At 40.5% G+C, this 22,889-nt stretch overlaps 1 protein-coding gene across 1 annotated transcript; it reads left to right on the top strand.

Annotated features, from left to right (window-relative positions):
* The first annotated feature begins 20 nt into the window (after positions 1–20).
* Positions 21–22,273, top strand: aldh1a2 (aldehyde dehydrogenase 1 family, member A2). Its single transcript, XM_083915448.1, has 13 exons — positions 21–238; positions 8,229–8,333; positions 8,607–8,747; positions 9,154–9,283; positions 11,236–11,297; positions 12,012–12,140; positions 13,985–14,098; positions 18,157–18,259; positions 18,908–19,092; positions 19,222–19,386; positions 19,672–19,829; positions 21,091–21,165; positions 21,410–22,273. Exons 1-13 carry the CDS (start codon positions 122–124, stop codon positions 21,480–21,482), a joined length of 1,557 nt encoding a protein of 518 aa, XP_083771574.1. The 5' UTR covers positions 21–121; the 3' UTR covers positions 21,483–22,273.
* The last annotated feature ends 616 nt before the right edge of the window (positions 22,274–22,889 follow it).

Raw genomic sequence — 22,889 nt, 5'->3', positions numbered from 1 at the left:
AAAATGAACCGCGGCTGACACCTGGCTATAAACCCAGGAAGAAACCCAAAGTCCTAATCAGAAATCTGTTGAAAAAAACCCGAGAGGCGCAGCAGGCAAGACGAGTGGAGAGACCGACGCGATGACTTCCAGTAAGATCGAGATCCCCGGAGAGGTGAAGAGCGACCCCGCTGCTCTCATGGCAGCCCTCCAGCTGATGCCCTCACCGGTGCCCAACCCGGAGATCAAGTACACCAAGGTCGGTTTCTCTCCACGCTCCTCCACCGAACCGACCGACTCACTTTTGCGCGTAACGACTCAGCTTCTGCTCGTAGACGACTGCTTATGTTTGTGTCTTTAACCCGAAACTTCTTTTTTTTTTACATAAAAACTTTTTCCAGTGTCCACAGATGAATACTCAGTATCAGAGCGTTTAACTCACTCAATGCAGGATCTGACTAAACTTTGTAACTTCCAGCGCAAACCTGACAAACTGACGAAACTTAAATCGTTTAAAGAGTCTCTTCTGCGTCCACGTGCTCAGTGTAGCTCTGAATTAAATAATGTTGAACGTCTGGAGGAGATCAGTTCAATTAAAGTAGCCTAGAACACGTGTACAACACCATTTTAAACACAATACAGTTTTATTTGTGTGTTTAATTGGTTTGATTTGACTTGAAAAAAAGTTGATTTTTACATTTTCAAATTAGATTCATTGCATAAATCTAGGATTACGATACAAACTGATAATTGACATTGTATATACTTTGAGCCAGTTATAATTGCTACAAAACAGGCGCAATAACGTATTAATAAGGGCGTGTCAGAGTTTGAGCTTCTTTAGGAAAGTCTTAAAACGTGAGTCACATGGACAATTTTCTATTACTATTATTATATTTATATATTATATATTTTTTCATATCGCACCTTAAGACACCAACTAACATCATTTGAGGTTACTACATGGAGAGCCAATTAATTTTTTTTCAATTAAAGTCGCCTACAGGGATTATAAATAAAGTAGTCAAAGGAATAGGCTACTTATAAAACTGTGAATATTACGAGATTGGATCCAAATATGTCTATTTCTTTAATTGTTTTTGCAATATGATTTTAATGTTTCACTTCAGTGTGGTTGTGGTATTCACTGAGTGGTAAAAGTCTTAATTGAATTCATCTTTATTGCTCACAATTTTAGGTATCAGTGGCAAAGTTTGTGTTTACAACATAGCCCAAGTTCTTGCTTTCTTAAAATGAAGTGATTTCTTTCAATCCCATCAGTAATCACAACATTCAATCAGCCGCTGTCTCATTATTATATGACAGCAAGTTGGTTTAGTGAATTAATGGTGTAATATTAGAATACTCACAGAGCAAAATGTGTTATCAGAGTAGGTTCTGGACCGTCCTACATAAGTGTGTGGGTGGGAGCAAAAAAAAGGATGCAGAAACAGCTGGGGAAAGGCGCTCCAGTCAAACAAAGAACTTCAGTTGAGTCATGAAACAAATCATGTTACAGATATAACTTTAAAAAAATGCTTTCAGGGAGATTTTGATTAAAACATCTGGTTGCGATACTGCCCTTTATTCTGTAGTTAAGTGCTTCAACATTTTGTCACCATATATAAAAACATAGCTTTCATAACTGAAGCAATCATTAATCAGTAAATCACATTCTCTTATTTTTCCCATTAAAGTTTTTGAGCCTTCGTGCTTTGAATGTGAGTCTTGACCCACCATGAGTCTTGAGCCAGTTACACACATGTTGAAAATAGCTCTCATATGAGATGTTCTGTTGCCTGTTTGGTAACATCTCTGCAGTATCTTTACATTTACACATATTGGGACACTTTGAAGTTAATTTAAGTCATTAGTTAAATATCCTCTGAAATTTTTGTAACGTTTCTCTGATTTTTTTTCTCATCATCCGCCTGAGTAGCCACGATGTAGCCTGCTGCAGCTCTGTTGCTACTGAAAGAGTCTTTTAGCTGCAGAAAAAGTGTTTTTATGATTACAGAGATTAAAGGGCACGTCTCATAGAGGTCAGATGCATGATAGTGTGCTGTAAGTTCAGTCGATGCTATAATTGCTCTGTGTTAACACATACCTCAGTCTTTTAAGTGCAAAGGGCACACTGCTGCGGCTGCACGGTAAAGAGGACGGTACATGTTGTATAGGCTGTGTCCTGTCACAAACTTTCCATTCCCTCACAGTGCAGAGCGTTAGTTAAAGGGTTGGACACCATTGTGTACAGGAGGAAATTTAGGGAGCGACTTGGTGAATTAACCCTAAGGAATTTGGTTCATCGAGTCCCTGTTGGTTTGGTGGACATAGGGGGCAGAAGGGCCCTGATTTATGGGAACCCCTGGCGTGGGCTCTCCTCACACCCTGTTCCTGTTCTCCACCCCACTGACTGCAAGGGAAACAACCAACGCTGTTCACTGGCCTATACAGGGGTGTGGATGGAGCTGCAAGCTTCCAGACACAAATTCTTTCCTTAGATACTGTGTTTACACTGATATATTAAGATGTTCTACAGCATGAAGGCACTATTAAGCGTTTTCTAACTTGCATAAATATAAAAAATTTGTTTTGCAATGCAAAGATTACATTTGAGCGACCCTGGAGTCAGAGATATGGCGATTCAGTATCATTTACTTAACAGGCATGCTTCTATAACATGAACATGTGATAAAAAAAAGGATTATTGCAGTCAAGGTTTGCCCCTTGTCCTTTTCACTGAGTCATGAACTTCTTACCGTCAGCGACACGCTGATAGTATCAGTGAAGCTATCTTCCTTCTTGTGTACATGTTTTTAAGATTAGATTTCTGTCAGTTAGTCTGTTGATATCCACATAAGCAGAATTAGTTTTCATGCACCCTTTCTCTTGTAGCTTAATGCTTGAGAAAAGCCGTCCTGTCCCCTACCCCCACATTTCTATCGCTAGAAGGCTCCAACAGCTGGGTTACAAGACAGAAACAGTTTAAAGGTTGATAGGACCACGAAGGAAGCCATAAATAATAGAGCCATGATAGCTATTTATTGATGTTTTCCACTTGCGGTAGAAGTGGAGAGAGAGACTCTGTTTTATGAGTTATTAAGGCAAACAGAGAAACTTTTCCTGATTTTTTTTTTTTTTTAATGGGTGATGCTTCTGGCCTTTGTGGTTTTTCGCACCGTTCAGTGATAATGAGTTGTTAAACCAGACACTTAGTGGGACAAATTTTACAGGACTAGAAATAACACGGCTGCTTTTTACTTTGAATGGGCAGTCTGTAAAATTAGTTTTTTTGTGTAGTGAAACATCGGCACATTGTTTTGCCCTCTGCAAAAGTTTGTGTTAAGCTTCAACAAATTTGTAGTTTTAAAATGTTTAGTTTTGCTGTGGTCTAATTCTTTAATAAGCTTGTAATATAGTGCTACAAATATAAAGAACTAACCAAGACCAGACTAAGGAACTGATTCAGTTCATTGTCTGACTTACAGATCTCTTTAATCTAATCAACAGTTGTACATCGTCTTTGTTGCTTTGCTCATGTTGGCATGCATTGCACTTTCACCGTAGAAACCTTTGCAGAACCTGAAGACCTGAGTATTTTTAAAGTCGTCTATGCAGAGACATCCACATCCACACTGAATAAGAGGCTCCATCAATCTGTCACTGATTGAGATAGCACAGATGGAGGCTTGGGGCTCCCCGATGCTAGGTGCTGTCCACCAGGGTGTAAATTATGACCCTGTCTCACTGTGTGGGTTAGTGGCCCTGCCTCACCAGAGCCTGACCTGCAGTTCTGGAGTTTTTCACTTCAAACCCACCATCTTACTGCGATCAAGATCAAACAGAGCCAAAGTTAGGGGATACTGTGCAACTAAATGATTAATCACAACGAGCACAGCGAGAACTCCCCTCCCACCCCCCTCCTTCTCTGCCTTTGCTTACACAATCTCCCTGTTCGCACACACATGGCCGCATAGTCTCTAAACCACATCTCTTTGATTGTGACAGGGTAAGTGTGCACTGCCATTAATATGTCCATTGGTGTGAAATGCCTACTTGTGCAGCGAGTGTAAATTATCATCTTAGCAGACACGTCAACTTCATGTCCCTTGTCTCTTAATCACTGTTTAAGGAAGAGCAGTGACAGCGAGGTTACCCTGTTAACATCCCATACCTTCAGTGTGCGACCCTCTTGACAAGGAACGTGTAAATCCTTCTGGTGCCATTATGAAAAACACTTGGCTTCATAAATCTGTTGCCGTATCTTTCTTCAGCGAGCAGGAGACACGGCAGAGACAGAAGTGTTTTTCTAAATGTTTATTTGTCTCTGGAAAACCATCACATTTCTTTAAAAATTACTTCCTTTCTGTCCCACTGATCCCACGAGTAAAACTACTGTTCTTTAAACATTTCCTTGACCTGAAATTTAGAGAATGGTTAAGTACACAGGAAACCCATCAAACCTCAGATGTTCCAAGAAAGAAAAAAAAACAGTTGTGAGAAGAGAGGCCAGTTTTATTGTTGATTCATGAAAATCAATTTTAATCACTTAAACTGCGGGTAGTTTCATCTATATTAATAATTTTTTTATGTATAATTTAAATATGCAAAATAACTAAATGTCAATTAAATGCAGTGGGGTAAAAAGTACACCATTTGCTCCTTTGATGTAGTGGAGTAGAAGTATAAAGTAACACAAAACAGAAATACTCAAAAGTGTAAAAGTGCCTCAAAAGTAAATGTACTTAGTTACGTCTCACCACTGATTTTTTGGGTAGGTCTCTGCTGAGAAACTTAAAAAAGTGAAATTTAATATCCCTTTTGGGATTTTAAAAGAAGGTATGAAGATATTAGCATCATATAGGCTTGAAAAAAGGGTTTTAATCTAAACTGGCTACTACTCCAGTGATGCGCACAGTCTACTACTGGAAGAAGTGCATTTCATGTGTGAATCAACAGAAAAAGTGAATAAGACGTTGTTTGTAATTATATCCGTATGTCAAAGTAGTGTTCCTCTCATATGTAACTTCTGAGTCAGAATGAACAACTTTAACCAGTCGCCACACACATCGACGAGACAAAGACGTTTGCCAGTCAGTGACAGTGAGGTCGCCCTCGCCAAACCCAGGAGCGCAGGGTGGCATTGTCTGTGGGTGTGTGAATGAAAAACATGAAGGCTCCATGGTGTCAGACATGTGGAGAGGACTAGGATAAAAAACACCAGCTGGTCTCCACTTTCACATGCTCTCCACTCACTTGTAACAGTAGTAATTATAAGACTTTTGAAACCCATCCAGAGAGGAAATAGAGGTCCTGTGATAGGGGAGGATATGAAACTTCCTGCACAGACGAGCGTTGCAGGTGCCTGGGTAGGGTTTGTCTGGCTTTGGAATCTTGGCGTGTTGTGTATAAACACACACACATCTAAACCCTTACACCCTTACTACCCCCCCCCCCCCCGTACCATTTCACCCCACCTCTCGTCCTCACCCTCCCCCCTCTTTTTTTTAAGAAAGAAAAAACGAACTGAGTAGCATTACATATTCCTTCAGCCGCTAGCATCTGAGCTGTGAGAAGAAGCAAAGAGCCAAACAGATGTTTTGTTGGCTGCAGAAAGTATTTTTGAATTTCTTACTTCCCATTACAGTTCAATCCTAAAAATGAAATATCACAAAAACTCAGGCAAAGTTTTATTAATATGAAGGAAAAAAAGGACTGACATTGACATTTTGCTCAGTGCAACACATTTGTTTGTTTTTATTTTGTTGTGTATTGTGTTTATTGAGTGTATGAAACTGTTTTTGAGACTGAATTTTGCAAACGACCAAAAACACTTTGAAAAATGTTTGTGTACATCATGTCTCATCTCTTCATTATCCCCATGGCCTGGCTCTCTCTGGATGATGTGATTGACAGCTTTTGTAGAAAAGCCTGGGAGTTGCTAAATGTTTGCAGCTGCCCTGTGGCCCATGCAGAAAGTCTTGACCTATATGCTTACTGCTCAGCTCTAATCCACATCAGGCCTCCTCGTTATGCGTCAGGCATCACAGATCACAGCTTTTCCTCCGCATTAACGCACTGTTTAATTGATGCAGCACCTGCAAAAATATTTAAAACGTTATCCTTTTAAAACTTGAACTTTAAATGGCTACATTGCAAGAGCAGAAAAAATGTTTATCTGGTAAAAGTTGTCATCATCTCTGCGGTCTCTGGACACCAAGGTAATTCTTATTACTTGTAAACATGGAACCGTCATGTGAAATGATAGTAACAACCCAGCAGGGAATTAGAGAAAAAACACGATTTGTCATTAGAAAATATGCACCCTTGCACTTGCTTTTTCATTCTCGTGTTCGTTCCCCCTCATCCAAATGATCCTAAAAGCAATTTTAAGAAACCTCAAGAGTTGATTTATGACTCAGCCCTGTCATCTTAATCAAGTCTCTCAATGGAACGAGACAAAAGTCTAACACCAGTCCTAGCCCAGAGAGAGGGCCGAGCCAAACGGCGGCTGACAGTTGTCCTTTTCTGGCCGTGATTTAGGTGGCGGCCTGCTCCACTGTTCTCGTGCTTCATCCGTTCTCCTTTAGCAGCGTCTTGTGAGAGGGGTTACGCCATGCATAAAGCTACCCATGGTCTGCATTCTTGCTCGGACTGTTGAGGCTGTCAGGGGGCTCCTCTGATTTAGGGCGCCCCACTTCAGTGGCCCCTATAAATTTAAAAACTAATTCAGTGCTCTACAGGACTTTCTGTTTTTGTAGCTGGCCCTCTGCTCCTTATCGTTACTGACAATTTTATGAAGTGCTCTTAATGAGCGTCAGATTAAAGGTGGCCTCTGATGGAAGGCGCCTGAGAACCCTGAGTGGAGAGAAAGAAGCCACTCTGACCTTGTCTATCTCCTATGTGTGTGTGTTTAGGTGTGTGGGGGATGGTGTGTGTGACCAGTACAAAGGAAACTTAAAGGAATGAGTCTGTAACGTATGGTTCTGTGGGGTGGTACAAACAGATACTGAACACCTTAAACGGCTGCATGTGAGTTATTCATACGCCGAGACCACATTATGAGCCTGTGAGCTGTGGGAATGAAGAGGAGGAGGGAGGCAGAGTGATGTGTTTGCTCCAACAGTTTTCAGACTCCCTGGCATTTTATACCAACTCAAAAGTAAACACAGGCAACAGTTTACAGCCAATTAAATAGTGCTTAAAGCCTAGCGTTTATGGAGGTAAACATGTTGGAGAGTTTAGGGAGGCTTAGGCCAGTGGGATACTTGAACCCTGCTCTCAGCTTTGCTCTCAGTGCATCTGAACCCCTCTAAAGTAAAGGGACGGTAAGAGCATATGTATACACAGAGGGATTTGTGCCAGCAGATGTTCTCCTTGCACTCTATCTATCAGGCAGACTGACAGCCATTAAAAACAGTGTGTGAGTAGTCTGCCTAATGGATCTAAACATGTCAGCAAGAAAGGAGCTTTTTCTTGTGACTTGATATATTTGCAGATTTCAAATCACACCTTGCATCTTGTTCCACTTTTCGGCTTATGAAAGGTTCGCTTGTGTCGCTTTTGTGTTTTTTGTGACATAATTCTCAGCTTTGTGACTCCGTAAACATTTATTTTTCTTTTGGTCTTAATAGATGTTGAATATGTCCTGTTTGGAATCCCAGGCGGTTGTTTAACGGAAGACTTGCTTTAACGCATCACAGAAACCAAGCGCGGCACGTGTTTTATGATCTCGTAAACGAGCAGCGATGTTGTGAAACGTGTGTCTGTTCGCTCGGGGGTGGTTCGGTGGGGGTCTGGTGTCTGATAGGGATTTATCTGCCCCCACCCCCCCAGCCCCCCACCCCTTTGTCTGGATGGTGGAGTACTCCCCAGAGAGCAATGCAGGACAGGCAGGAATCTCCGTCCAGATTTCCAGAGATTCTCCCATATCCCTTACACAAGAGCCTTGAAGAGCTGAGACTGTTAGTCTTTCACAGCCTCATCTACAAGCATGTGATGGAATGATTGCTTAACATAACATAAATATTTAAAAAATAAAAAGAGTTAGTCATTATCTCTCACTCAAGCACGTTTGCAAATTGTATCTTTGCAGTCAAATGAAGTTTTAATAAGGTTTTAATAATCAGTATCTGTATTTTTAATTAAAGTCAAAAGAAACTGCATTCCCGACTTTAATGCCAGATTCTTTATATACAATAAAGGTTTCCTAAAATGCTAAAAACTGCATTTTTTAAAAAAATCTGCAGATCTTCATCAACAATGAGTGGCACGACTCTGTTAGTGGGAAGGTGTTTCCTACCTACAACCCGGCTACTGGAGAGCAGATCTGTGAGGTCCAGGAAGCAGAGAAGGTATGTACTCAATACAGCATGGCATCGTCCCTCTGTCCCTGCATCTTTGTCATTGAAAACAGTTATCTTGCGTATGAGTAAGAAATATAGAAAATATTCTAAATTGTACATAAGTATACACTGACCACTACAACTCTATAGTTTGACATTGAAAATCCAGTTTCAGTTTTTGTTGAGTAAAACTTATGGAATCACAGAAAATATTCAGGTGTGAAAAAAATACACTTGTTTACTGGATCAGGTTAGATCATTAGTATGTTTCTTATCTTATAGGCTGATGTTGATAAAGCGGTGCAAGCAGCTCGCCTCGCCTTTTCTTTGGGCTCCGTATGGCGAAGGATGGATGCTTCTGAGAGGGGTCGTCTGCTGTCCAAACTGGCTGACCTGGTGGAGAGAGACAGTGTCTATCTAGCTGTAAGTTTACCAAATATCGACTTGTCTCTGAATCAATTAATGTGAATCTTTCCTTTTAATTTAGAGAGGAAGTTATTTCCCAAATGCATGTAATGACAAAAAGTCCTCTTACCCATTATAAAAGCACATAAACTGTCGTATAACAATAATTTCTTTGTCTGTTTATTTCATTTCGTACCTTCTGCAAAGCACTTTGAACTGCTGTTGTGTTTAAAATAATAATAAACTTGCTTTGCCTTAAAGCGGGCATATAACTGTAACTGAGGGGCTGTATTTGTAGTTTAGTGTTGTCTTAGTGTCACATTTCACCCACGGGAGAGTGTAAAGACTGGAACAGTATGGAATTATGTGAGGATCACAAGGTTATATCACATATTTCTCAAACGTCTCCCCTGTCTCTCTTCAGACTATTGAGTCACTGAACAGTGGGAAGCCTTTCCTGCCCACCCTGTTTGTTGACCTCCAAGGAACCATAAAGACACTGAGATACTTTGCCGGATATGCAGACAAGATCCACGGCACTTCCATTCCAATGGGTAAGAGACTTTTTTGAGTGCTACTGCAGAGTTTAAGTGAAATGGACAACAGGCTGAGATTCAAAGTAATTCTTTAAAAATCACACAAGGCGTGCCATACACAGCTAAACACACAATAGCACATCACAACTGTATGCTTGTCAAATAAAAGCAAGCAATGAAGACCATGAGACAGAAATAGATCAGTCAGTACAGGACTGACTTTAAGTTGGTTTTTAAATTGCTGATAGAGCTGTAGCTCCTCACATCGTCAGATGCCTGACTTGTTGTTAGTAGGGCTGGGTATCTTCACAAATCATTAAAAACTATTATACCAAAAGTTGCTTTCTCGGTCAGATTATATAACAACGTCCCTTGATTTGAATTATAGTTTTGTTTTTGTTTTTTTAAAAGGCCTTCTTCTTAAACAGTTTGTGTTAAGGCAGTAAACACACATGCATTTCAAACCTGCAATGGGTTTTTTTTGGCCTCTTGGAGGCGGTGGAAACAAGCTGTAAACACAACATCGACATTGGATGCGATTTCAGGCAACGACAACCTGTTGCTTAATAACACACCCAGCAGTGGAGCGTCAGCAGTTGTGTTTCTGATCACCTTATGAATGTTAGTCAAATATTCATTCTCTTTTAGCTCTGTTTTGCTCTCCACCAACTCCTGAAAGAAATATATGACTCTTCAGCTGCTAAGTCTTCCTCTATGTTCACCAGCTAGTCGCTTACTTGGTTTGTCTGGTATATTTAGTTTAATGGGGAAAAAAAGGTTTTATAGAAAAAGCAAAGTAAGGTATACAATTTGGGATCAATCCAAGCACTTACATTTATTGTTGTGAGGAGGCAGCCACCAGTGCCGCCATTCTGTTCGTTGAGTTTGGGAGGGGGAAGAGGGGAAAGTTGGCCGTCTGTTTCAACAGGAAGCACAAAAAAGGAAAATAGAATAAGAGAGAGGACATGGGAAACCTCCTGATACCACCGTATTGTCCCTCTCAAAGCTTCTCTTGTACAGTGCTGCCAAACCAACTGCAGTGAGCATTTTGCCAGGGCTTTGGTTTATGCTTTATTGCTCTCGTAGACTTTCAGAGCAAAAAAAACAAGGGGTATTGCCTTATCATCACAGCCTCTCAGCATCTATCCGTCTTGCAGGTTATACTGAGATTATTGTGTTAAATTCATATCACAGACAGTGTGAAATGAATGGGGAGTGACATTATGTGGAGCACCTTTGGCTACACAGTTTGGTATAGTTTACATTGCTTGTGCCAAATTGAAATATAAGTCATCCTACAGGAGTCATACTTTCAAACAAACCTTGCAGATACTCGAGCTCCTCCTGAAAAAAGGTTTATAGTTTCATTCTCCAAACAATAACAGTTTCGAAAGACCCAACATCAACTTTGGAATTAAGGAAAAAAGTTGACATGTGAGAATCTGTACTGCAGTTTCGTCTCCATTGTCCTTTTCACTGCATCCCATTGAAAATTATTATCTGGCTTGTCATCTACCATTGGTCATTCCAGTCCAAATGCAACATGAGGCAATGTTTCATCAACTGACGACTGTTGTAACAAATGTATACACACATTTCTCAATAGCAATTGTTTTTGTGGAGAATGAACAAGAAAAGCACACCCTCAGTAAGAGCCTCCTTTTACTTAAGTAATGCAAGAGGAATGAGCAACCATTTCCAGCATAACACCCATCTCTATGACCTAAAACAGTCACACACATGCCTGTGCTGTAGGAGGCTTGAAACGAAATGTAATCTCTCATCGGGGTAAGGCAACCAGGAATGTTGCGTGTGGATTCATTTTCAAATTATCATGTTGAGTCAACAACAATGGGGGTATCAGATGGTGACATTTTTCATGTGTTAAAACTACTAAAGCTAGAAATGAATTACCCTGTTTTCTCTTTTGTGTCTGTGATTTCTTGTATGTCCCGCATGTTCCTCCACAGATGGAGAGTATCTGACATTTACCAGATATGAGCCCATTGGAGTTTGTGGACAAATTATCCCTGTGAGTATAAACCTTCCTACAAGTGACATGCATGATGGATACAAGTAGACATAAAAGCTTGACGGGGAAAAAACAACAAAAAAGATAACAAAAGAGTTGGCTGAGTTTAAAAGAGATCTCATCTGGCCTGTTTGTTCAATTACATTCTGCATTTTCTAGTAATTCCCTGACAGGTACTGTTTATGTGTGTAAATCCTGCTGGTAAGCCCCAAAAATGACGGTGCCAGTTAGTTTGACAAACAGAACGAGAAGTGAGAAGCAGAAGAGCAAGCTGAGGGATTTACCAGTGGGTTTGAGGAAAAGAGAATAGTGAGAAAAGGAGGAAAAGATCAAGGAGAAAGAGACACTGTTGATTGTGCAAGAGAGCAGAAAGCGTGTGGTTCTGCGTTGAGCCCCATGGGCTCCTGTGTAAAGCAGAAATAACACAGGCCTGTGTTTTGTACAGTGATATGGGTCTATTGCACATGTGTTGCAATTTCCCGGCTTTCTCAGAATACTGTGGGAAGAGAAAATACTGTACAAGTGCCGAGAACATTTTCTCACTTGACTATGTTTAGACAGAGTGAAAATGAGAGTAAGAAGTGACTTAAGAGCGATGAGTTATTGAGTTTGACTTGTGACCACCCAGTGTGTCAGTCAGATGCATGATGTTTTTTTCTTGTGTGTGTGTGTGTGTGTGTGTGTGTGTGTGTGTGTGTGTGTGTGTGTGTGCAGTGGAACTTCCCTCTGATGATGACAGCATGGAAGCTGGGTCCAGCAATCGCATGTGGAAACACTGTTGTCCTCAAACCTGCTGAGCAGACGCCGCTCACCTGCCTCTACATAGCAGCTCTCGTCAAGGAGGTAAATGAAAGAATCTCACTGCCAACCAAACATGTGTTCATTTAATTTGAGCAGTTCAATGTTAATGCTCCCAATAACAGCATTTAAATTATTTAGAAATACCAAGAACACAGTGTTCACTATGAATATGGCCAACACTTTGTTGGTTGGAACGCAACCACAAGGCGGCAAACAACAGATGTTTAACAAAATGCCACTTGCCTCTAATCCTAATTTCCTCCCTGAGATTAACACCAGACATGTTTGCTAGAGTTAAAGGGCCAGTTCACCTAAATCACAAAAAACTCACTGCCAACATAGTCCCATGTGTCCTTTAGAGTCCTCACACTGTCCATCCGTACCGTGTCCAAGCACGTTTCACGGCTAAAATCTAGTTCGTTTGACCAGTGTGAGTGCAACCATACCGCGCGTAGGAGCGGTACGCTTGCCGACCACGGCCCTTTTGGGAGAGGTGGGCTTTTGTAAAGCACGTTTGCACATGTACGCGCACGAGTGTGCGCACGTGTACGAGCACGAGCATGAGGCCTATGACATTTTGCCAGTTTTAAAACTTCTTTATCGTGTCTTATGGTCATGTCTCGCTTGAGTACACACAGAACACAGTTCAACATAAATTAGCCTTCACTTTCCTTTATTCACCACCCCTTACAATCGGAGGGTGAATCTGATCTGTGACTTTGTGTGATACCGATGTATGTACCCTGCAGACTCATCATGTGTAATATTTATGTGTTTAGGTGGTACTTTCAGAATAACATATAAGAGAGACAAGCCTAAGAGGAGGCTAACGCTAGAGCCCCCGTGAGGCATACTACTGTTGACAGATAATAAAATATCACCTCCACTTCTCGCTGAATAACAGACAACCCATAGTGACTACGTCTCCCCAACCATTTTCCCATCCAGACTTGTTAAGCCTTCTTTTTTCTCACTTCTTTATTACAGCAAGTTGTCGGCCCACGTCAGTTTCAGTGATTCAGAGTCTAATGGGAATTTCTGACATAGAGGATATCTCTCACTTGGTGATAAGAACTACAGACATGTCAACAAACTGTTGGCTGAATGGTTGCAGATTATGAAAATAAAATCCAAAATGAATACTAATTCAATCAGCTCATTTTTATTGGGGCTATTCAGTGTTTGTTTATATCTAGTTTCACTTGGCAGCAAACTGCTACAAATATGTAACACTAAAGCTAAATGTTAGCACTCAAAGCAAAGACCTTGGAATAAAGCTTAATCCTGTAATAGAGCTTCTTAAGCAATGACTTTGAATCTTTAAACTGAACCCAACAAACATTTGGAATCAGCAAAGCTTTAAGTAAATATGAAGTTGAATATAATCACTGAAAAGATCACGTATACACAGAGCACAAGACAAAACATAACAGAGCTTCATTTACAGTGTAGCTGTCAAATCAACATGAAATACGACTAATTCAAGTATGCAGGGAATTCAAATCTGTTCAAAATCAATTCAAAAAGTGGGATCTGCGTAGCAGTGCATTGTATTGTCGTTGTCAGTAACAACATAGTAAGTTTTAGGGGTAAACACATGAGTAAGTTATATGGGATTGGAACAATGCAGCATCATGTTAATGAAGAAATACCTACAGTTATCACACTGTACAAATCTCAGTGTCCACATCCTCCCTATCTCCCACCCTGCCCTCCCCTCTTTCTGGAGACTATCTGTCTGTCCCCTTCTTCTTTTTGATGTTCTCTCAGTTCTCTGCTGGTAGGGAGGTTGGGTTGGGTCCGGATTCCCCCACACTGCCTGTGGTTTTGCTTGGCTCTGCTGTCATCTCCGCTAAAGCTTGTTTCCTCTCATATTGTTTTGACAGGCTGGGTTTCCACCGGGAGTCATCAATATTTTGCCAGGATTCGGGCCAACAGCAGGAGCTGCGATTGCTTCGCACATGGGCATAGACAAAGTGGCTTTCACAGGATCAACCGAGGTACTTTTCTCTAACAACGCGGATCAGATCAACAGCTGCTTTCTGCTCGCTCTTGTCAGCTAACACAAATGACACAGTGACCAACATGTGCAGAGCATAAGAGCACGCTGAGTAATTAGGGGACGTTGTGTGCCTGTATTGAAGTGTAAATGACAAACAAATGGGGTCTTACATAAACTGTGTGCCCTGTCATTACATCTCATGACAGGGGGCTCTGATTTCATCTGGCACACATGTACATATTTGCACTGTCACGAGTATACTCTCTTCTGTTTTCCCTCTGCTGTCTCTGCTGTATTAATGCACCTCCACAACTTACAATCAGGATAAACCCTTGTTACTCTGCAGATCAGGGAAACCTAAATCATACAAGGACACATTGTACCATGTTAGGTGTTGAGCACTAAGAGGTGTTGGTGTTTCTCATGCCAGAGGGGAACAGCCAGCATGACAGGAGATTATTTTACTGCACATCATTTGTAACATTGGTTGTTTTTCCACTGAAAGCTAGAATGTATGTTTTAATACGACCAGTCTGTATTTCACGATGAAGATGTCTTATTTGGTGTGTTGAAGAGTCGAAGTCCCTCCACTTTCTGGTCTCCCCCATAGGACCTTATTTCATAACAAATAAGTATAGGGGTCGACGAGGAGAGACAAATCCTTTTTTGATCCTGTTGGAACTGTGCCATGAATTACACATATGGTGTTTTTCAGTTTAAAGGTGTACTCCATAAGAATTAAGATACCTTGTTTCTAGCGGCCTCTTTGGCAGTAAGATGTAATTGAAGGCGTTGCTGTTCTTTCAGAGCCTTCCACTAACGTTAAGCTAACGTTAATCTTCCTTGCACAAATAACATAGTATTACAGAACTATAGTAACTGCTAACTAATAGCATCTGGATGCTGCGTTATCACATGTAATGCTGCGTTCTAAAAGTACCTGTCCAGCAGAAACTTTGCAACCATGTCATCTCTTGTAGATGAAACTGCATTAGCCTCCACCATCGCTGGAAAGCAGAGCCGGCGTTGACTCGCGTCTTGCCTCTTGACGCATCAGTTCTTCGCTGTTCCGTACTATCTCTCACAGACATTAGATGATTGGTCAGACTTTTATCATAAATAACAGAGAATTAAATATTGTTGAGTTTCGACACCTGGTAGATTTCTTTTAAATTTTAGTGTGCCATACGCTTATTAGGAGAATTTAAGATTACAAAATAAAAGTGTAAAAATGCCCGAAAGGTAGCTTTAAACTTTATTGAAACACATTCATTCCCCCTTCTTCCAGTCAGTCCCCTATATGTTAGCCTCTTAAATCTATACACACACACACACACACACGTTCCTATTACAGTCTATTACAGTCTGACTCAAGTTTAAAGTTCCTGATTTCACTGAGATTTCATTCCAAGTGAACGCAGCATTACCATCAGGGACGAGTTCGGCTGGAAGACCAACTGCTGTCAAGTAGAACTGCTTTCATTAGTGGAACTCAAAAAACATTTAAATAGATGAAAATCTGACAGAGTATATCTTTAAAAGATCATAAGTCAAGAAAACTTTGTCATGGATTTGTGGCAGTACCACCTAGTTTTGAAAGACTTTTGAAAGACCAGTATGACACACATGTCACTTAATTGAGTTTTGGGGTGTGTGGTATTTATACGTATTCAGTCTTATACTTAAACAGTATCACTGGAAAATGTGATTTTTTTTTACTTGAAAAACATCAATTCATGTCACAATTGAACAAAATATTTTTCTCTCGCCTTTAACTGAAATACACATTTTTTCCGAAATAAGGTCCAATAGTGGTCCGACGGACGGTGAGGGACTTCACCTGTGTGTTGCGAGCAACCTCTCATAATTCCATGCAGGTTCATAGACTACTGTCCCTGATGAGACAAACAGACACAGTAACAAAAGCAAAATTAGACCGCATGATGATAAATATATAATCATCCCCTGTATGAATGGCTCTAGCATTATCTTCATTTTACCGGGCAGTAAAACATAAAAATGTTCCTATTCCAATCTCTCTCACAAACACAGACACACTCAATCAGTGTGTGCATGTGAGCTTGCTTAAATGCTCCTTCTAACACAAACATCTTCTTTGTTTTATCATCTCGTCTTGATTGAACATTTCCTTTGTGAGTGGCCCAGTTTTTTTTTACTAGTTTTCCTGTTGTTTCATGTGATCTGGAGTCAATTACTGAGAGAATGAGCCAGTGCTGTAAGAGACTGCTGATGCCCAGACAGTGAGTCACCACGCTGTAGTAGCAGTGGTGGGGGATACCAGCCACCGCAGCATCTCCTCCTTACAGTGAGGAAGGTGGTGGTGTAGCTACAGGTGGATTTTAGGACCACAACTCATCACATGTGGCTGTGACTCCACATGGAGGAGTCTGACAGCCCAGCGTGTTCCCTTTACCCCTGAATAAACACACGCTAACCTCCCCTTAGACAGCCTCTTTGTGTTTCTCATCAAAGACAGACACGACACATCAGAGACATTGAAGCCAAGCCAGTGTTGTGTATATACAGCTTCGGATGCAAGCCTCAGCACAGCAGTTGATTCTGTCCTCTTCTGCTGTTTTTTAAAAATTATTTCTTATAATCGTAAAGCCACTCAGACACAAGATGAGATAATGAGAGATGAGTCTTTTCTATGTTGAAGGTGGTTTTTTTTGGTAGAACACTAAGGGGGTATTTTTCCGCTTTATCTGGACATTTCTCTCGGAAAATTAAACAGGCTGTATGAGTAACAGGAAGATGGATACTTGTTTAGGATGTAGGGCTGTGAGGGAGATGTGTGAGGGTTCTCAGGCTTGTTATCTTTTCAGTTGATGCAATATTTTACAGAAAATATGAGGTAAAGCCGCTGATTCATTCTATTGTTAAAAGAAAGCAAAGAAAATATTTTGAATGAAAGTCAACTACATGATTATGGGGGAAAAGTTGTGAAAAATTCAATGATTTATGAAGGTGAGGACTTAAAATGAAAACATTACCATGACTACCATATTATATCAGTCTTAAAGAGTTAGACATTTTGGGGATATATGTGCATTTGCTGTTTAGTCGAGGGTTAGATGAGAAGGTTACTACACTCAACTCAGAGTTGTATCAATGTCTGAAGGGACAGTACAATACCAATGGTGTCACGTTTTTGACTACAACATCTACTTATATAATAACTTTATATCATAACTAACTATCAAGTTTGCAAACTATTTAAGTGTATTTTGTCTAATCTTCAAGGCATCAATAGGTTTCCATTCATTCTTTTTCATCTCAGGTCCAATATTTCACTAATTTTTAGGTTTGATGCCTGATTTAATGACTGTAACAGCGCTGTAGCAGCCCTTTCGACCTATATACAGTATAGTTGTGACATCACAACTGTACCAAAGGCCTGACGGCTTGTTTAAAGACACAGTGTGCGCATTTGTCTGTGGATTGAGTGTTTTGATACTTTCACTGTATTTATATAAAAAAAAAAACATGGAGGCTCACTTTTTGCAATATGAGACCTTTAAAATCTAAAAGTCAAAGTATACATTTTACAGTTAAGGAGTTAAAACTTGCAAAAACTCTGGTATGGTCCCTTAATATGAGTTATATGTGAGCCCTGTTCTTAAATGTATTATTTATTTGTCTTCATATTGTTTACGTCATATTAAGTAGATCAGGGGCGATAGGATGATAAAGAAAAACCACAGCAAATCCCTTGTTGTCTTTCATATTGACACAGCAGATCCATTTCATATCAACCCACACACCTTGTGGTTGCTCCTTCCCGCCCTTCATCAGACATCAGACGCTGTTCGCGGCTGAAACATCATTTTATTTTCCTGTTGCTGTCTCCAAAAACCTGTAATAGATATGCATTCTGTGTGTTTAGAGAACTCATGTTTCAGCTGGCCTACTGGTGCATTCCCTGTTCGGAGCTTACCAACCTCTTTAAGCTATTTAATGGCTCCAGCTGATTTACTGATCTGGCCGCGGGCCTGCATTTCTGCGAGTAAACCCCCGATCTGTTTCCTTTGCTAGGTTGGCAAGCTTATCCAAGAAGCAGCTGGGAAGAGTAACCTGAAGAGAGTGACACTGGAGCTGGGAGGAAAGAACCCCAACATCATCTTTGCAGATGCTGATTGTAAGTTTTCAATATTTAATGCCATGCTCCAATTACCCATCACCCTCACAAAGTGGTCCGCCACTCTCACTGTTTTGTTTAGTCACGTGTCCCATTCTCAGGACCTGAACTCCCATGGACTGAGATTCTTAAAATGCTCAGAAGCTTTGTAGTGCTATGAAAACCTGTGGATGAATGGGTTTCATATGAATTCTAAGTGGCTCACCAAACCGGGGGTGCCGAGTCTTTCAAATGCTTTCAGCAGCCGTGAGAGGGGCTCCCTAAGGCCTGTAAATCAGGAGAATGGACCCTGACTCAGTCGGGTGCTTCAGCCGAGACCCATAAATCACGGGGGTCCGTTAACCCTTCATGCGCAACAGCAGGGTCCTGTCTCTCAGGTGTCAGGTATCAGATTTGCACAGGATAGCTCCAATAAATATTGGAACAAATTTTGTAACAATATACTACACACATTACTTTTTTCTTTTTATATATATTTTTACCGAATTAAGTATTAATGTTTCTTTTAATATTAAATTTAACTTTCAAGAAAGATTTCATGTTAATAATTAATAATAATTAACCTTTAAAAACAACTATTCCCATAGTGCAGTATTTTTTAATGTAAGTGTTTTATATATTTATTGATGAACTAAAATTTTTCTCCAGTGGATCTGGCTGTAGAAGAGGCCCACCAGGGCTTGTTTTTCAACGCAGGCCAGGCCTGTACGGCAGGCTCTCGCATCTATGTGGAGGAGCCCATTTATGATGAGTTTGTTCGGAGGAGTGTGGAGAGAGCCAAAAGGAGGATAGTCGGCAGCCCCTTTGATCCCACCACTGAGCAGGGTCCACAGGTGAGGTCAACAGATCTATAGCTCTATCTCCCTATTTCTTTCACTTTCAAAATGTTCGTTTCCCAATTTTTTATAATTTCTCTTCTCTGTCCTGGCCTCTCACATAATGTCTGTCCTCCACCTCTACAGATCAGTCGGGAGCAGCAGAATCGTGTGTTGGAGTTTATCCAGAGCGGCATCAGTGAAGGAGCCAAGATGGAGTGTGGAGGCAAAGCTCTGGGCTCGAAAGGGTTCTTCATTGAGCCCACTGTTTTCTCTAACGTGAGGGATGACATGCGCATCGCCAGAGAGGAGGTACGATGATAAAGAACAGGGGAAATGTGTGAAAAGCAGTGCCGGAAGAGGTGTCCTGATTCTTTACTCAAGTCAAAATATAAAAACACCCCATTAGTATTAAATTATCATATATATTGTATTATATAATTCACCAAATGAAAATACATACTGAATAAAAAAAAGTTGTGCAAGATGACTGGTGGTAACCCATAACCCTTCACACTTCTTCATATGTGTATGACTATAATATAGGTGAACTAAATAAGTAAATAAATGAACATGTATATTCTCATCTGTTTGCAGATTTTCGGCCCAGTCCAGCAGATCATGAAGTTCAAAACTATCGAAGAAGTGATAGAAAGGGCCAACAACACAGTTTACGGTTTGGTTGCAGCTGTATTCACCAAGGACATCAACAAAGCCATGACCATATCCACAGCCATGCAGGCTGGCACTGTCTGGTATGTTTCATCTGCTGTGTGTGTTTTTTTAAGCTGCAATCAGTAATATTTTTCATGTGGAAAGTATCAACCATTTCAGACATTTTCATCCAGCTTTAAACTGGCGATGTGCCACTTCACTATCATTACACAAGCCACAAAGAAATGTTTCCCTTCTTTTTTTCACTTCTTTCCCTCAGCTCAGACATTTGAGATATAAAAATATCAAAAACAACGTGCCAGTGCTAGACAACAGCGCAAAATGTAAATTGTTAATGTAAAAGGACACCCTAATTTCCTAATTTGTATAAATGAAATGATCATAAAATGTTAGTTCTTGAGTTCACCTAGCTTGTTTTGTTTCTTTTGTAATTACCTGCAGATGGCTATGAGTAGGGGTAGAGTTATAGCTAACATATAGCGTCTGCCAAGAATTTTTCACCACTTGTCATACTTGACTGCAACCCTCTGCTCACTAAGGAAACATTTCTCTACCTCGTCCTTCATTTTTGATGCCGCCCAATCAGCACCCCACTTCTCTTCCTCTGTTGAGGATTTTGTTGCTTACTTTGAGAAGGACCCAATTTCTTTTCTCACCATGGTTTTCTTCCACGACAAATCCTGCCTATTACAAAGAATACCCACCACAGTGATGCCTTCCTAAAATGTAAAGACATTCGGGCTGACTACAGACAACCAGCTGTGTCTTTGGTTGTTTTCCTGATCTTATAGATGTGACTTTTGTCTGTTGGTAGCCCTGTGGCTGAAGACTCCAGGAAGTTAATGGTCATAACATCCTGCCACGCAGCTTCCTTTGGACAGAGTCAGGCTAGCTGTTTCCCTCTGTTTCCAGTATTAGTGCTAAGCTAAGCAACAAGTAGAAATATTTAATCTTGTTTTTTTTTTTTTAATAAAAAGCGGCAATCTTTCTCTCTTCCATCCTTCCTTTATAACCTGACCTCGAATAGCTACATTTACTCAGTTTGACTCTTTGTCTCTTATTTTCTCGGACTGAAAACTTTTTGTTTTAAGGCACCCTTCCCCAACTCCCATAATCCCCAAATCTTCCCACTTCTACTCTACTTTTAACTGATTGATAAACAATAATGGAATTATGTTGTTAAATCCAGAGAGTTTCAAGAATGGCAATGACGACGACAATTAATCAGCCTCGCTGAATACAGCTACTAATACTCTGGGACAAAATGATGCACTATTTTACAATATTAAAACCACAGGAGTCAAACGCACAAGAGTGATCAATGTTTTGTATATTTCCCAGGATAAACTGCTTCAACGCTCTGAGCACGCAGTGTCCATTTGGAGGATATAAAATGTCTGGCAATGGACGTGAACTGTGAGTATGACTTTGACTGCCTGCCCACTGAGTACAAACAAATTAACCAGAATATTACTAATAGGGAGTTTGTGTTTTGAAAACTTATTTTCAATATTACGTAACATCCCATCAATCTTTATCTAAGAGGATTTTGCAATATTTCCTGCCTCAGTGTATACACTGTACTTCAATGCTGCTGTCAGCATGATATTTTAAACAAAAATGAGCCGTATTGTAACTGTGTCCTGTTTTCTTTTTTCAGGGGAGATTGCGGTTTGAAGGAGTACTCAGAAGTGAAGACCATCACAATGAAGATGGTCTCCAAGAACTCCTAAGGACAGCCACACTTTTTTTTGGGAGGAGGTAGCGTCTTCCTCATGACTGACCCGCCTCGTGTCGGTCCGTCCACGGTGGCAAACCACATTAACCATCACTAGTTATCTCCACGGTAACTACAGGCTGTGACCACTCGCTGCCCTCCCAGTTCCTCCATCAACTCTGCATTGCTCGCCACGGACAGTCAGCCAATCCCTGTCCAGCTATCTCCACCCGCCTCGAGTTTGTGGACTGTCTACAGTCTAACTGACAACCACTGAACTATCCCCATAATGTATACCTCCTCCACTAACTACACTAAAGCACTCACAGAGACGATGGGGGAAGCTGTTCTGACTGCTAACCCTCAATAACAACCCCCCACTCCAAGCCGCTACACCCCGATCCTCAACCTCCCCAGATGCTGGATGCTCAGAGACTCATTCACCGCACTTGCAATCGACCCTTAACTAGCAACTTGTCATGTGTTGGGACTTTTTCTTTATACTGTGCGGTATGATCATCACAAAACCTCATGTGTCAATTTCTTGGTAGAATTTATGCAAGCATGTCAGCTCATTCAAGTCCACTGATGTTGTCAGCCTCAGATATGAATGGATGAAATGTTAATTCAGAATTAAAATGGATTATTAATTGTCTTTGTTTATATTTTAGCTTGTATGACTTAACACTGTATGTCAACCTTTGACTGATGTAAACGTGAAGATTTTAACCTCTTAAAAGCATTTTACTCTCACCTGCTAAAAGAGGAGTAGATGTATTTTAAACATTATGTAACTGATTTTAATTGATGTCCATCTATGTTTATGTTTATACAATCATATGCTATAAAATTATAAAATGACCATAGTTTTTTTGTTTTTTCAGTAAAAACCTTCTTTTTTTCTTTAACTGTTTTTTGAGAATTCATTACATTATTAGGACTGAGTGTCCACAGTCATGTCCCAGCTTCCTCTGCAACTGAAGAGGTCATACAAGGACTGAGATCGCATCGGGAGATAACTCAGACCTTTGTTCATTTATTGAATTGGAAAATTACTTCATTGCTGCATCTCATTTGCAAATATACTGGCCTAAAGAGATGATAAAATTGAAAGTTTAAATTAAAATTTAATTGTTGAAGTATTACTGAAATACATATACAATTGAATAAGTAGTTATAAATCATCGGAAAGTGTTCTGCTCCACCTACAGGAAAGGTAGACTGCTGACACCAAACTGATATACCTTTTTCAGACCTATTATCATGTGTTTTTGGCTATCTGATCACAAGGAGACACCTCTGCTGGTGTGAACGGACCCAAGACGCATTGATGAGGCATTGAGACCACATGCTGAGATGGTCTGGGCTGCATATGGCGACATTATTTTAGCAATGTGTTTGCGAATGTGTCCTGGGCCACAAT

This window comes from Echiichthys vipera (assembly GCF_963691815.1).
Source record: "Echiichthys vipera genome assembly, chromosome: 1".
Lineage (NCBI taxonomy): Eukaryota > Metazoa > Chordata > Actinopteri > Perciformes > Trachinidae > Echiichthys > Echiichthys vipera.
Note: the sequence above shows the minus strand (reverse complement) of the source record. Positions and strands in the feature narration are given on the sequence as shown.

Bases quoted from the DNA above. Each gene is read 5' to 3' on its own strand.
- aldh1a2 (XM_083915448.1), top strand. From the start codon at position 122: ATGACTTCCAGTAAGATCGAGATCCCCGGAGAGGTGAAGAGCGACCCC. The intron at 18,260-18,907 runs GTAAGTTTTCAA...ATTTTTCTCCAG, and splicing joins CATCTTTGCAGATGCTGATT to TGGATCTGGCTGTAGAAGAG. The intron at 19,093-19,221 runs GTGAGGTCAACA...CCACCTCTACAG, and splicing joins CCACTGAGCAGGGTCCACAG to ATCAGTCGGGAGCAGCAGAA.